Here is a 16,395-nt window from a genome sequence, read left to right as displayed (position 1 = left end):
GAGAGAGGGACGCAAAACCTGAGAGACTACTGAATACTGAAAACAAACCAAGGGTTGAAAGGGGAGGGAGAGGGGGGGAAAGAGGTGGTGGTGATGGAGGAGGGCACTTGTGGGGAAGAGCACTGGGTGTTGTATGGAAACCAATTTGACAATAAACTATTAAAAAAAAATACGTTGGCATAAAGTTGTTCATTACAATTTCTTATTATGCTTTTGGTATCTGTAACATCTCTACTTATGTTTCTTTTTTGTTCTTGGTATTAGTTCTCTCTTTTTTTCCTTGATTAGTCTCATCAGAGGCTTATTAGTTTTACTTGTCTTTTAAAAAAAATAGCCTTTGTTTTTGTTGCTTTTCTGTGCTTTACGTTTTATTTCTGTTTAATATTTTTAGTCTTTATGCTTTCCTTTCTTACTCTTTTCATTAGTTGTTCTGTTTACTGACTCTTTTTTTTTAAGTTTATTTATTTATTTTGAGAGACAGAGCACAAGTGGAGGAACAGAGAGAGGGAGAGAGAGAATTCCAAGCAGGCCATCCACTGTCAGCTCGGAGCTGGGCTCAAGCTCACAAACTGTGAGATTATGACCTGAGCTGAAACCAAAAGGTAGATGCTTAACTGACTGAGCCAACCATGCTCCCCCTGTTTACTGACTTGTAAAGATGGATACTTAGCTCATTAATTTTCAAATAAATTTTAAGCTTTATTTCTTTCTCTAATGTGAGCAATTAAGCTGTATATTTTCCTTTAATTACTGCATACGTGCACCCTAGAAGATTTGGTATGCTTTTATAACTCGGTTTAAAATCTTTTCTGATTTCCAGTATGATTTCATCTTTGACCCTAGAGTTCTTTAAAAGCATGTTAATCAATTTCCAGACATGTGGAGATCTGTTAGTTATCTTCTGGTTAGTGTTTCTAACTTAATTGCATTGGGACTGGAAATGGCATAGTCTGCGTGGTAGCAGTCTTTTGAAATTTGTTACCATTTGCTTTATGAAAGGGGCCCCCGGGTTGCTCAGTCAGTTAAACCAGTTAAACGTTTGACTTTGGCTCAGGTCATGATCTCAAAGTTTGAGAGTTTGAGCCTTGTGTCGGGCTCTCTGCTCTCAGTGTGGAGCCTGCCTCAGGTCTTCTCTCTTTCTGCCCCTGCCCAGCTCTTGTGCTCTCGCTCACTCTCTCTCTCTCAAAAATAAGTAAACATTTAAAAATGATTTGCTTTATGAGAATATAGTATATGGTAGATTTTTGTAATGTTACATATATGCTAGAAAAAAATGTGTATCTGTATATATTGTGGACAAGGAATCTATGTATAATTCACGTGGATTAATCCTGTTTTCAGACCTTCTTTATGCTGATATTTTTGGTCACTTCGTCCTCTTGATCATTTTTTCCACATACAAGATTTGTCTGTTTCTTCTTCTAGTTCTGCCAGTTTGTTTGGAATTAACATATCAGTTTCAGGTGCACACTATAATGATTCACAATATGCATATGTTGTTACATGATCGCTACAGTAAATTAACATCCACTGCTAAACTGATTTTACATATCACATACATATAGTTTTTATATAAGAAAAGTTTATTAAAATACCTAGAAAGTTTTTAAATTCATTTTTAGTAACTTCAGTTTTCCTTCAGTAAATCTAAACTTAAGTACTTGTAGAAGTACTTATAAAACAGAGGGAAAGCTCTTGCTTGTAATGTTACATTCCAACATAGCAGGAAGCCAGTTCATAAACATGTAAACTTTACCATGAAGAGTTTCGTATTTTCTCAAACTTCAGGACTTTTATTTTCATTCCTTGAGGTGCGTGCATGTTGTACTGGGTAGAACTGAAAGGTTGTTATCGTTTAAGGAAAGAAAAGAAATGGTTACATGGTTCATTTTCAGTGAATTTGTAAGTACAAGGAGTAAAATTTATATTATTTGGGTTTACTAATATTGAAACATTCATACATTTGTAGTATAAATTCTACTTATTTATCTACTTATTAATTTATTATGTTTTATTATGGAAAAATGTGTATAGGGAAGTAGTTGGGAAGACAGGATCCAATCCCCTCATAAAGGGCTATGTTGATAGGAGGTAGAATAAAGTTAAGAAGACTAGACTTAAAAAAAATTTTTTTTTCTAGTGTTTGTTTTTTGAGAGAAAAAGAGAGAGTGTGAGTGGGGGAGGTACAGAGAGATTTCAGCTCAGGTTGTGATCTTAGGGTCATGATTTCTATCCCTGCATCTGGGTCTGCACTGACAGTACAGAGAGCCTGCTTGGGATTCTCTGTCTCCCCATCTCTCTGTCCCCGCCCCCCGCCCCCCCCCCGCGTCACGTGTGTGCGCTTTCTCGCTCGCTCTCTCTCTCTCTCTCCCTTCCTCCCTCCCTTTCCTCTTTCAAAATATAACTAAAATAAAAAAAAATCTCTTAAAAATAGCTAAAATAAAATGTGACAGATCTGGATTTGATAATCCAGATTCCAGGAATGCCACTTAAGAGCGTATTTGAACTTGGGTTAGTTACCTTCCTTGACACTTGAAGCCTTAATGACTGGACTCAGTACTTAGTGCCTGGTAAGTAGTAAGCACATATTTAATATTAGGTGGTATTATTATTGCTATTTTCAGTGACCAGTAATTATCAGTAAATTTTGTCTTAAGCAGTACTGCTATTTTACTAGTAGATTTGTGTCTTCCTTATGTTTTAAACAAGTGCCTGGTTCAATCAGTGCCTGGTACATAGTAGACTTTGCTATTTGAATGTTTTGGTTTTATAAAATGGACCCATTCTGTTAAAAAGGACTTTTACATTTTGAAATTGAGAATTTTTATAAAAGGCAAATTAATTACTGATGGCAATGGAAATTTTTGTCTTTTTTACTAGTGGTGCAAGAAATACAGTTTAACTTTAATTACCTCAGAATTTTCAACATATGCATATTTTCAATATTATATTTTTTGACCAGGAAAAGGCTCCAAATAGCTCCTCTAACTGTCCTTCATCTACACCAACTCCTGATGCCTCTAAGCCTCGGAGAACAAAGCTTGCCTTTGACGACAGGTAAGATCAGTGTTTTTTTCTGCTTTGGAGAAATCATCCCGGTCAGCGTATAAGAAATGTGCTTAAATTCCTGTCAGTGACCAGAAGAATTCATACTTGTGTTGTGACCCACGGAACATTTAGATTTTCATTTGAAAGGCGTCCACTAGTCCAGGTGTTACCCCTTCAGCTTAACTCCATGACTCCCAGGGGCTGTGAGTGATGGGCCCTCAGGTGGGGCCTGACCGCTGCTCCTACCAGCGTTTGCAATGAAGCCTGAGTAGGAGCAGTGTTGGGTTTTTTCCTCCGTGTTGATAAAAGCTTATTTTCCTGACTCACATAATGTTTATTCTAAATGTTTCAGACAACTTGGGTAAATTAGTATCTAATATGAAGGAGTTTGATTTCTCTTTTCCTAAGTAGAAAATTTGCCATGAGTTGGCTAACACAATTTATGGTCTTAACCCAACAAAAACATTTGTTAGAAAAAACTGAATTGAATGTTTAGTAGTAGGTCATGTTCTTTACTTGAGGACATGAAAACTGAGGGATGCTAAAAACTAAAGTGAAAAGTATTATCTTACGAAAGATACTTACAATTTCATTTACTATAAAAATTTACATTGCAGAAATTATTCAGCAGACCATTATTTACAAGAAGCAAAAAAGCTAAAGCACAATGCAGATGCATTGGTATGTCAACATTCTCACATTTATTTATTTACTCAAATTAACTTAAATCTTCATTTGTTGTTTGCTCCCATAGTACATGAGTGTATTTCTCACTACCTTTATTCTCCTTTCTTCAGTCTGATAGGTTTGAGAAAGCTGTATACTATCTTGATGCTGTGGTATCTTTCATTGAATGTGGGAATGCATTAGAGAAAAATGCTCAGGAATCCAAATCCCCATTCCCTATGTATTCAGAGACAGTGGAACTCATCAAGTAAGTGGGAAAATTCACTGCCGCGTCATTGACAAAAGTATTTCTTTGGTTCATCTTGGAAGGGGCCGATGTAACTGGATGTCGTAAAGCTAAAGAGGATGCTTCATCCTTTATTGTATTTGCATATGGAGAACTCGATACTTCAGTTGGTATTTTTGCCTTTATTTAAGTTGGGTTCTAATGTTCTGAGGACCAAGGAAGTCAGTAGATGAAGGTGAAGTATTTCGTTTTGTGTCATCTGTTTGTTGTTTTAACTCACAGGTACACTATGAAGCTAAAGAATTACTTGGCACCTGATGCTACAGCGGCAGATAAAAGGCTCACAGTACTTTGGTAGGTGTTGGATTCCAGCCTCTGCTGGATGACAGGCAGTTCCAGAGCCAATTAGGCTGCTTATGCCCTTCGGAAAGTTTTCCTTGAATCGACGACCTTTTGTAACCCAGTCATAAATCTATTCTTGATGGGTAAAGTAGAAAATAACTGAAAATTCCTACTGAAAGATCTTAGGTGTTGTCAGTCTCTGGTCCATTGCCCTCCTGGCAAAGAGTTGGTAGAATAAGACTGAATAGAGCTCTCCTTGTCTCACACCGTCCCTTTTCCAGGTGCTTCTTTTGGTATCCTTTCTTGTTATTCACATATCACATACCTTTCCTTAGGGAGCAAATGTTTAGCTTGCTCAGAATAAAGAATGTGGCTTGTTGTCTTTGTCCCAGGGAGATATTATCAGTTTGTTTGTTAAAAGTATTAACTTTACCTGGCACTGGGTTTAACAGCTAGGAATGTAGTGTGGATAAAGTGGCAGTCTTCTTGGTCATGGAGTCTAGTGTCTAGTGTGAGGAGATGGAAATTAATCAGATAATCACACAAGTATATGAATTCAGTACTTTGAAAGAAAAGTATATATAAGAGAGTAGGGTATAGGGACACCTGCTCTTCAGGTAAAGAGGACATGTGAAAGAGCTGAGTGGTGGAAGGAAGGAGGAAACTATCAAGGAGCTAAAAAGACCAGTGAGAAGTGAAAGTGACTGGAGAGGTAGGCAGTGGTGACCTCACAGGGCTTTCGTCAGCCATAGGAAGTCTTACATGCGTTGCCACAGAGTTGTACCATGCATAGTGGAGTTTCCTGGTTTTTGTTGTGTAGTTTGAGGTATTTATAATTTTATCTAGAGATTCTGCTCCTCAGTGATTTTTTTTTTTAATGCATGTGTTATAATGACATGTTGGTGTCTTATGGGTGAGGTTTTGTTTTTTGAGTGTCAAAACAGGAGACTGGTCCTCAGCCTTTTCCCCTCCTTAGGCTGTGTACCGTAAGAGCACATCTTCCAGTTTTGCTTAAGGGTCAGTGTCATTGACACTTAGGCCAAGGTCTGTGCAGATGAGTCAGTCCTGTGCTCTGGCACCTTGCAAAAGTTGTCTGTGCAGATATAGCCGGAGTCTGCTGGGCTGATAAATAAGCTGCCCTTTTCCATTGGCCAGCCTGCGATGCCAGTCTTTGCTGTACCTGAGGCTGTTCAAACTGAAGAAGGAAAATGCTCTGAAGTACTCAAAGACACTGACAGAGCACCTGAAGGTAAGTGTGTAAAAGAGGATGGTCTGTGTCCTAGGAGACAAAATTTGTAAAGTCGGCTCTCTCAGCCCCAGAAGTGCTTCATGTTTTGCCCGCCTTAGCTAGGGAGGAGCTACTTTTTGTTGGCGAGCTTGCAAATAGGTTTGGGATTTCTTAGGAAGCTTTTAAATGTACACATAATCTGATTGGAGAACCTCTGTAGCCATATGCAGTAGTCCTACTAATAGTGCAGTAGATGTGGCCTTATTTTTAAATCATGAAACCTCATTTATGTTTTTGCAAATGGTCTGTTTTACTGCCACCTTTCCTTACACTATTATGTTAGTTTTTTAAACTGTCTATGTTTTTTCCTGACAGCACCACATAAATCTTCTTTAAAATCCTGCCCTGGTTCTGAGTTGGAACCCTTCAGTAGCTTACTGTTGCTTTCAGGGTCAGGTCCAAGCTTCTTTCCCTGACCTCAGAGCTGTCGAGGTCTCTTTCTCTTGTTCCTTATCTAGACCTCTGCTCCAAAGAAACTGTGTGGGTCACATCCATTCACTTTCATGCAGCCTTTGCACATAGTATGACTCCCCTCTTCTCTGTCTGTGTGTTACTCTCTAAGTCTTCCAGAACTTCTCCCCAGCTCTCCACAAAGTAGTGTCTTTCTGTTGCACATTTACACACACATACTTTCTCTCTCTTGCGCTTACGTTTTAGGTTCTTAAATTTGTAAAGATGCTTTAGATCAGTTCTGGCTCTGCTTTTGAGTATATATAGTACTTCAGAAGTAGTGTTTTTATTTTCAATTAATTACATCTTATTTTTTCACAGAATTCTTACAATAATTCTCAAGCACCATCACCTGGCTTGGGGAGGTAGGTAAATTCTATTGTATAAAGTATTTTTTATGACAAAAGTATTTATTTTTGTATAAAAGTTAAATAGGTAGTGTCTAATTTCCAAAAATGGAAAGATAATTTTTTTTTAAAAAATTACAACTATCTCTGATAAAGTATTTTTTAAAGTTTTTATTTTTCTGTTTATTTTTTACTAAGTTGAAACTGTGATAATGAACATAATCTTAGCAAGAGAAGAGAGGGGATATTTCACCCGGAGAAATCTAAGTTTTTTAACAGCACCTCAGTCTTCTCATAGTTTAATTTCCAGAGCTACTTGGGTTTTTTATTACAGTGTGATGATCATGGCTTTTCATCCCTCCCCATGTCACCCCCCCCAAAGGGAGGAAAATTGCTGTGAATGCTTTTTTGTGTGTACGTTTATCTACTCAGTTGTTATTTTTATGTTAACTGACTTTCTGTCTTTGTGCTTGTGTATTTTCTAGACAGATTTCTAGTGCTAAAAGTGAAGATAAAAATATTTTTAACAAGTAGCTTTTCTCCTACCCCACCCCAACTTTTGTTTGATTTCCCTTTATTTTTTTTTGTGGTCTTCGGCATTTCCACAAATTTTAGTACTGCTGAAATGAACCTGTCAGAGTTCAACATGTGTTTCCTAAGAAATATTTAATTCACAGGAAGCTTGAGATAATTGCAGTTGATTGAGGAATCTGTACCTCTTTGTCAGCTTTGAATAACTCAGTTAAACTAGGAAAATACCTAAAATAATAGAGTTCAACATAAGATATTCCTGTCTACTACCACAATTTTCTTGGGTTGAATTGGAAATTCCACCCAACTTTCTATAAAACAACTTGAAAAGTACTCATTACGTGCCAGCATAGATGGAAAGTATGGTAAGCTGGGAGTGAAGTATCTAACTTCTAAGCCTTTGAACTGCTCCTAACAAGGTGTGTGACTTTCTCCGTTCTTTCCCATCAAAAGGTGGGATTTATTATTTATTGCATTTATTAAAAGAGTCTAGATATGATGGGATTGAGTGAACTAAATATTTACATTTACTTAGATATGATGGGACTTAGTGAGCTAGGTATTTACTTAGAAGAAGTTGTACTTCTCTGGGAACTCTTCTAGTTTAAAAGAATCTCTGAATTTTAAAAGCTTTCATGGAAGAAGAACCAGCAGAACACTGGTTTCATCACATTCATCATATCCGTACGAGTAAGCTTCCTGTTTCTGTGTGTGCAGCAAAGCTGTTGGGATGCCTTCCCCTGTATCTCCAAAGCTGTCGCCCGGCAATTCAGGAAATTATTCTTCTGGGGCCAGTAGCGCTTCAGCGAGTGGTTCTTCAGTGACCATTCCACAGAGGATCCACCAGATGGCAGCCAGCTATGTTCAAGTCACATCCAACTTCCTCTATGCCACCGAAATTTGGGACCAAGCCGAGCAGCTTTCCAAAGAGCAAAAAGGTAGGAAAGTCTCTGGAAACACTTTGAAGGATGAAATTGTCAAAAAGAGATTTTGTGATCCAGTTAAGGAAGTGTCTGATCTGCATTTAGTTTATTACGCAGTCTAGAGCTGATGATAGTGACCGTTGCTTACCAGTGGTACTGAATGTACTGCATTTGATGATAAAATACCTTTCACTGTGCTGGTGACACAAACTAAAAGCAGTTTTTGGTCAAAGACAGATATGTCTTTGTTCTGACATGTTAAGGACAGCTCCAGTTATAAAAGTAATAAAATATGTGTTCTGCTCTAGGATGGGTGACAGTAAATTTGACATAGACATACGATTACATGCAGACATTTTGTACATAGGAGATGTTTAACATATAAGAGCACACTCAGGGGCTCCTGGCTGACTCAGAGGAGCGACTCTTGGTCCTTGGGGTCATGAGTTTGAGTCCCGTGCTGGGTGTAGAGATTACTAAAAGAAAAATAAATAAAAATTTAAAAGAAAGCACATTCATACTGGATTTTTAGATCTACTGAACAACTTACATGGTAAAAGAGACTACAGCATAAATTATTTTCTAGCATTTATTCAGTTTTAGGTTATTCGAGACTTTATACCTTGATGTTTGTTATGTCCCAAACTAAGAACATTGAGAATTATAACATATTTAAAGATCCCAGGGAAGAATTACTATATTGTACCCTGAAATTAATATAACAGTGTTTTGTTAATCATACTGGATTTTAAATTTTAAAAATACTAAAATCCTAGGGAAAAGTACTATATGAACACCATCATATTTTCAGTTGTTATTAGCAAATGTGGCAATTGTGGCCACTATTCAGGTAGATCCTTTGTAGATCTACAGAAATCTTTGTAGATAGATCTACAGTCAAGTGTCCTTTTGTCACAGTGCATTTACAGATTTACTATGTAAACAGGTAATCAGATGAAGATGAACAACTCCTACCCCTAAAGGCAGATAGTGGTAAGAGAAAGGTAGAAGGGAACCCCAGCATCTAGCATGAAGCTGTGTTTCTGAAAACCCTAATGTTTTCTTAAAACTTTAAATATTGTCAGTGTTGCTCAGGAAAGGTTACAAAGCTAAAATTCTTATTAAGTCAGTCCTGCTTTCCTTTATATCTTTCTCCTTGATAACAGTTTTTTAGCTTCATTTTTTTTTTAATCTTCCTTTTAAATCTTCTTTCTTCTTTCATTTTCAAATGTTGACTGGAAGAAAGATAATGATATCATGAACCCCTGTGCACCTTGGGCTCGACTTCTGCTTCAGCAACACAGTATTTTGCTAATCTTACTCCATCTCTTTCTCTCTCTTTCTGATTCCTGCTTTTCTTTGCCCCTGGAGTACTTTACAGCAAACACCAGATATTATAACATTTCACCCCAATATACTTTGGTATGTGCATCTTTGAGTGATAAGGACTTTTCAAAAATATGATCACTGTGCCTTTAACACAGTCACCAAAATTAATAGTAATTCCTTTCTGTCACCTAATCCCTAGTCTACCATCCAGTTTCCCTGTTGCTGCAAATAAGCTTTTTTTTTTTTTTTAATAGTTCTGTTTGTTTCCAACAGAATCCAAACATCCATTGATCAGTCTCCCTCCTCCATTTTTTGGTGTTTTGGGGGTTGGGGCCCTGTGCCATTTCTGTTGAAGAGAAAAGGACTCGTATTCTGGATTTGACTGTTCCTTCCTCATGGTGTCATTTAGCTTGTCCCTCTGTCCCTCTTATTTCCTTCATACTGATGAGTTACATCTTGAGACTCAATTAGATTCAAGTTCATTATTTTAGATAATATTTCATAGGTGGTGCTCTTGATTTCCTTTTATATCATATTATGAGGCGTGTAATTAATGGTTATCTATTATTTAGTGATATTAGGATTTGACCATTGATTGAATTCAGGTGATTTTAGCCTGACTCAGTTTGCTGTAAGATTTCCTATTAAACTTCAACTTCCTTTAAAAAAAATTTTTTTTTAGTGTTGACTCATTTTTGACAGAGAGAGAGTGTAAGTGGGATAAGGGCAGAGAGAGAGAGAGACACAGAAACCAAAGCAGGCAGAGCCCAATTCGGGGCTCAAACTCACAAACTGTGAGGTCATGACCTGAGCTGAAGTCAGACGCTTAACTGACTGAGCCACCCAGGCGCCCCATCCCTTATGTTTTTAAGCTATCCTGTCTGAAACATGGGATTTAGTTTATCAGTGTTGCACGGCATATGATTGTAGCAGAAAGTTTAGATACAGGGTGTCATGAAAGTCTGACCTCACAGGATTTATGGGGAAACATGCAAAAGACAATGTCCTTTTTTGCACCACTTTCTTCTTATACAGAAACAATATAAACAGAGACTGTTTTGAGTACATTGTAGCACTAGGCCTCCATTTTAGTAATGTATACTGTGAGTTAGCAATTGATAATTTCCATTAATGGAATTCTGCTTTTATGTATAACACTTAATTCCTAACCATACAGTCTGTGAATCATTTCATGACTTCGGGAAAATACTGTAACTTGAAAGACAGAGAGACTATGAGATGGTTGGTTCTAAAACGTGGACGGTCATCATTTTAGTGCAGAAGGGAATAATTTTTTGACTTCATTTGAATACTGCTTTATAGTATAGACTCAAACTTTTAAAGCAGTGATTCAGAAGAGTGTGTGTATTTTTTAATGACTGTTTTTGGTTTTCTAGAATTCTTTGCCGAACTGGATAAAGTGATGGGCCCTCTCATTTTTAATGCAAGCATCATGACAGACCTGGTTCGATACACCCGGCAGGGACTGCACTGGCTTCGCCAGGATGCCAAGTTGATATCTTGAACTGAACACATTCTCGTTGCCTCTGATTTTCTCCACAACACTGTGTCACATCACGAAGGAAAACTGCCATAACATGCCACCTAGTCGACACTAAGAATGAGGAGTGGTTTGTTCCTCGCTGGTTCATGTGTTGTTGTCATTTATAACCCAGAGCCGTGGTGTCAGCTGACCCCTTTAATATTCCCAATATGAAAAATTATTTAAATGTTTTAAATCTGCAGCACATTGCTAAGATGGTTTCAGTGATCTGTAAGAAGATTTAAATTCCAGTTTCAATTCATAACTAATCATTTGAAACTATTTATTTTAATTTTTTTAAGTTCCCAGATTGGGGCTAGCTTAAAACTTAGTTATTTCTGCCTATGAATTTACTCTGTTGAAAATTTAGCCTAAATTTAATGTAGGCATTTTTATTTATATACTTTTGGGAGCTTTGTTACCTAAAGTCTTTTTGTGGTAGCTCTTCTAAGAGTAAGAGTTGGTTCATCTAAAATGTGGACATGTTCTTTCTGTACCCACTACCTGATGTTATTTTAAATCTTAACTACAATTTTATTGCAGAATTTATACTTAGTATTAAGGATATTCTTCAATACATGAAAATCTTTTAAATATGAAAAGATGGCATTCTCCAGAGAGAACATGAAATATGTCTGATTCGGTATGCATTACTTCAGGAACTGTGAATGTGTCTGAATAACACTATAGCAATCCCAAGGTGACTAGAGCTTGCATTTAATGCATTACAAAAGAGGGCAGGCAGACTTTCTAGGAGACGGACATGGTGTGAAGGGTTTCAAACAAGGACAATCTTGAACTTCATGGGTTTTACTAAAACCATGTGTTCTTTTTTGTTGCTAATAATTTGATGGTTAATTGAAACAGAGCTAGTTACTGAGGAACAAGCGATGATCCGGCTTCAGGGGATGGCTGCCTAGGTCTCTTTCGGTGATGATGTTTGAAGGGTTAAATCTCTCTTCAGAATTCTTATTTGTAAAATGTTTTTGCCACACTAGATTGTGATGCTCTCATGGGAGCGTGCAGCGACTGATCAGGAATGGGCTGGGGCTTTGTTGTATGTGCTTTTGCCGTACAACTTACAGTTATGATGCCTGAGGTAGAGAAGACGTTCTCCTTTTAAACTTGTCCTGTGTTGACTCCCTTTATATTATGAGGGCCCCCTCACCAATGACTTGTGTTTCCGATGGGATCAGAAAATTCACACTAGAAAAGCACCTAATTTGGTTCAATGTTAGCTCTCTTGGGAAGGGGAGGGAAGCAGGGGTAGAGCTTAAAGAGCCAGCTCTGTAAGAGTTGTATATCAAAGTTCCTATCCCTGTGAGGTGCATATGGGCGTCAAAAGCGAGAAGCGTACTGTCGGTCATGCCCCTGTCATGTGCCCCTGTCATGTCTGGTGTGCCTTAAATCTTACCTTTGGATGAAACCTTGATGGATTGTTTACAGAATAAGTTTTACACTAGGACCAGATCACCCGTGTGGTTGGTCTTCAGCAGTAATAATGTTAAATTCTCTTTTAATCTTCCTTTAGGGTCCCATAAAGATTAATTATTTCAGAAAAGCTAACACTTTGGTACATGACTTCGTCTAACCTGTTGGGTGATGCTGCTTCAAGAATTAGTTTATCCTTTTCCCCATTCCAAAAATGAATCCATGCAATCAGAAAAAAGGATTGTCCTGCTACTTATAGATGATTGCTAAGGTTTGAAGTGAGAAAGAAGGGATAGAAAATGTTCCAAGCCCAGTGGTGCAGTGAATCCTCTGTGTTTGAGTCTTTTTTAAACTTGTTTCTGAAGCTAGTGAACCTTCATTGTCCTGTGGCTTCAAATTTACAGAGCGTTTTAACTGTTTTGTACCTCAGGTTGTTTTTGCATGTCACTGAAGATTGGAATCTAGGAATTTTTGAATTTAACCTTTTTCCCTTAGAGAAATTGCCTCTGAAATCTTTCTGACTTCATCTTAGTATGTTTTAGGAGCAGTTTTCTTTAAGAGGACGACTTCTCAATGACCTAGGGTAGTTATTGAGAAACAGCCCGGTTAATCACGGAGTTGTATGTCCTGTCCTTCTCTGATTGCTCTTACTCCCGCTTCCTTAATTTGCAGTGATGTCTTAGAAATGGAGAAAGTGTCCTCTGAGCTTTTATACCTTTCAGCAACAGCAGCCAGCAGGGTACCTCTGTATTCCAGTGTGTTCTAATCTCTTGTGTGTCCTGAAAGGCAGCAGGAGTGTTTCTTGGGTCACACTGATTTTTGGTTAAAATATAGTTTCCTGCATGTTTTATGGTGCTGCACTAAGTTAATTCTCTCTCTAAAACAGTTAATTCTTAAGAGAATGGATTTTTCAAGCTTTTAATCGTGGGGAGATTTTCCCCACCAGGTGGTCATGGGCAATGGATCAAAATCGTCTCCTGAATAATTGAAAGTTTAATGTAATAGTCTGTGGAAACACCACTCCCTTCCCTCTGTGTCCATCTCCTCCAAAGTTGTCTGTGTCTTCACCCGCTCCAGCACAGACTTTGGACTCCTGTATAGGCCACCGTTCCTCCTTCCTCAATAGGTGTCTTCACTGTTCTCTAACGATTTAAACCTGAATTTGACAAGTGGCTAAAAACTTACTTTGTCTGAGACTTGTACTTAATATATAGTTAATTATATAAGTAGCAACTATTTAAAAAAAACCTCTGTTGACTGCTCTTTAAGACCACACTTGTATGCCAGGAGGCAGCAGCCTACACCACTGGACTCTTCACAGGCCACCAGTGAACCGTGGACGAAGTTGTCACATGGTAGTGTGGCCCGGCCTGGGCCGTGGGGAGCACTACCCTCCACGTGCTTCAAGCCTCCACAGTCCCATCTGGCTGGGGAGCGTTCAGCCCATTTCTTGCCTCAGGGCCGCCTTTCCCTGGGCAAGTAGCCAAGAACTAACTTTTTAAGAAATGAGTGCTTCAGATCAATCTTCAGCTGTAGTCGCTGAAGAGTGGAGAAGCTTGACCAGCACTCATGCGGCCAGTGTGACAGCGGTGCCGAGTAATGTGTGCGCGCCCACGCGTGCCTGTGCTCCGGGGAGCTCTCGCACCGGTGGGCCCGTAGGCACCTGGTGCCTGGGCTGCGCTTTGCATTCACTTGTGGCTTTATTAGATCCCCTGTTGTTGTTGTTTTTTATTGTTGTTTGTTTCTTTTCTTAAAGAAAGGTTTAAAAGCAGCCAGATCAGACAAACATCATTTTGTACTTAATGACAGAAACTTTGGGAAATTACATTCACTGAGCGAGCTGGCATTGTGAAGCAAGAGCCTACAGAAGGCACCTGTTCTACAAGAAAGTTCTGGATCTGGAGGCTGGCAGCACTCTAGAGTCTCAGAGTGGGCAGATGTTTCTCCAGCCGGTGATGCCTGATTGTGTAGAGGAGAGGTACGCTGTGCACTCTCCTAGGTGTGAGGGTACACAGCTTTGGATTTTAAAATTATGTACACATACACACTTTATATATATGTATGTATGTATGAAAACATGAAATTAGTTTGTCAAAAATGTGTGTGTTTAGTATTTTAGCTTAGTGCAACTATTTCCACATTATTTATTAAATTGATCTAAGACACTTTCTTGTTGACACCTTGAATATTAATGTTCAAGGGTGCAATGTGTATTCCTTTTAGATTGTTAAAGCTTAATTACTATGATTTGTAGTAAATTAACTTTGAGAATATATTTGAGCCCTTCTGTAGTATAATAGGGCTCTTACAGGGTGGGAAGTATTTTAATTTTCCAGTTGCTAATTGAACAAAATGGCCTCATTATGTATTTTGAATTATAGGAGTTTCCCTCTGGGTCCCAGGAACATCTCATGGGAATGACTTGTTTTAGCCAGATTGTGATGATTTTTTTTAAACCTAAGTAAATGGGGAAGCAAAGCATTTCATGTTCACGTAGACTCCTATAACTCATATTCCCTGGTTATGTGGAACACACATTTCATTTGAATTTTCATGTATTAACATGTTGGAGAGGCAGACTTTTTTTCCCAATAACATTGCACATCTAAGGTTGCTATTCAGTAAAATAAATGGAGAGAAGTATCAAATTATTTGGAATATGTAGTGACAAGAGGCCAAGTGGGTCATGTTTATTGTGAGCTTGTCTTTCAGGTACTCAGTAACGGAGAAATTCAGTTTAGACACCAAGACCCTAGAACCAGGCTGGCAAGTGACAGAAGGAAGTAACTAGTAGTAGGTAAAGCTGATGCTTATTCTGCTCTATTGAACTGTACGGTTAATTAAAAAGAAGTCACTGTCTCTAGAAAAGCAATGGAAAAATACCTAAATCTCTTCTTTTTGGTGGAATCTGGTTACAGATTATGGCATTAGAGTTAAGTCTAAACCGAGTCTTACAGATCTGTAGGCATCCTAAAATAGCAGCCTAGAGTAATCATCACATAATGAAGTTGATTTTAGGAATGTCAGCATTGACCTCTCCATGCCACCGTTGCTCAGCTAAGCATAAATTGCCATTCTTAAAAGGAAACAAACAAAAAGGCTTTCTAAATGAGCATGGAAAAAAAAAATCTCCCACCCAGAAATTCTAGTAATATGCAGTGTTTGACCTGTTCCTGCTTCCACGTGGGGTTTCTCTTCAGCTTTTAACCACTGGAATTTTCTACCGGCTATGTTCCTCTCTGGAAAATATGTTTGGAAATACTGCCTTTCAAGTCAATGCCATGGCTATCCATATTGTTGAGTTTGTTGTTGCTGCTCAAGAAGTGTCCCCTTTTCATCACTTTATGCACACACCTGGCAAATCATTGACGTGAGCGTTCAACAGTACTGGGGGGGGCGGGGGGGGGTCACCAACAGTGCTGGCCCCAATGGCAGTGCCTGGAAAGGCACTACTTTTGAGGACCAGACATGAGGTTGGTTAGCAAGGTTATGAAAATTTCTGTCTAGCCTCCGTTTTGAATGGTTTTAAGAAGTTTTATATATGGAGGATGGAAATGCTTATATATTTATTGAATCCTTTTATCTTATTTGAAATTAAAGTTATTTGGTGAATAACGGTTTGATATTTGGGGAGGGTTTTGAAGGGGAAGCAATGCCGCTGATAAATTAAAAGCCTTTTTGACTTTGCAGGAAGGTACTGTTAGTGTCTGATAGGATGCCTTTGTTTTGTACATGACCCAAATCTTTGTTTTACATTTCTTTTATCTAAAATATTTAGGCATCTGACATTTTCAACCAAAATTTCAATTATATACTGTGATTTTTATTTGTTGCAATACATTAAAATTTCAGAGGTACTTTGGGGCTCAAAAGCTAGGATTTCTAAGTATGTGCATTTCACATAATAAAGCTGTTAATTGTGAGCAAAGTATTATATACTAACTAGATTTTTCCACATCTGTATAGTATATTATATGTATTTTGTGGTATTGAGATTATAGAAAGTTTAGAGTGTCAAACATGCGTTTAATGTGTATTTTTAAACAAATTTATGGCAATTAAAATATTTGGAGACAAGGGTATCACATTTCAATTTGTAAAGATCTTTTTAACTCTACTGTGTCATTAAGATGCTTTGTATAATGCCAAACCATAGCTGGAGAAACTAAGTTTAATAAATATCAAATAGATTTTCTGTATTAAAGTTTATAAACACTGTGCTCTTTAAACTTCTTCAACTCTTACTCTGC

At 38.0% G+C, this 16,395-nt stretch overlaps 1 protein-coding gene across 2 annotated transcripts in view; it reads left to right on the top strand.

Annotated features, from left to right (window-relative positions):
- Positions 1 to 16,363, top strand: part of AFF4 (AF4/FMR2 family member 4) — a 95,570-nt gene extending 79,207 nt beyond the window's left edge. For both annotated transcript variants that reach the window (XM_029941899.1, XM_029941900.1), the window contains exons 14-21: positions 2,963 to 3,057; positions 3,666 to 3,729; positions 3,846 to 3,982; positions 4,244 to 4,315; positions 5,459 to 5,552; positions 6,363 to 6,406; positions 7,637 to 7,857; positions 10,569 to 16,363. In XM_029941899.1, coding sequence (XP_029797759.1) covers positions 2,963 to 3,057; positions 3,666 to 3,729; positions 3,846 to 3,982; positions 4,244 to 4,315; positions 5,459 to 5,552; positions 6,363 to 6,406; positions 7,637 to 7,857; positions 10,569 to 10,696 — 855 coding nt within the window. In that variant the 3' untranslated portion in view covers positions 10,697 to 16,363. The remainder of the gene's footprint in view (positions 1 to 2,962; positions 3,058 to 3,665; positions 3,730 to 3,845; positions 3,983 to 4,243; positions 4,316 to 5,458; positions 5,553 to 6,362; positions 6,407 to 7,636; positions 7,858 to 10,568) is intronic.
- Positions 16,364 to 16,395: the final 32 nt, after the last annotated feature.

This window comes from Suricata suricatta, chromosome 6 (assembly GCF_006229205.1).
Source record: "Suricata suricatta isolate VVHF042 chromosome 6, meerkat_22Aug2017_6uvM2_HiC, whole genome shotgun sequence".
NCBI lineage: Eukaryota > Metazoa > Chordata > Mammalia > Carnivora > Herpestidae > Suricata > Suricata suricatta.
The sequence above is the reverse complement of the archived record's forward strand: the minus strand, read 5'-3'. Positions and strand labels throughout refer to the sequence as shown.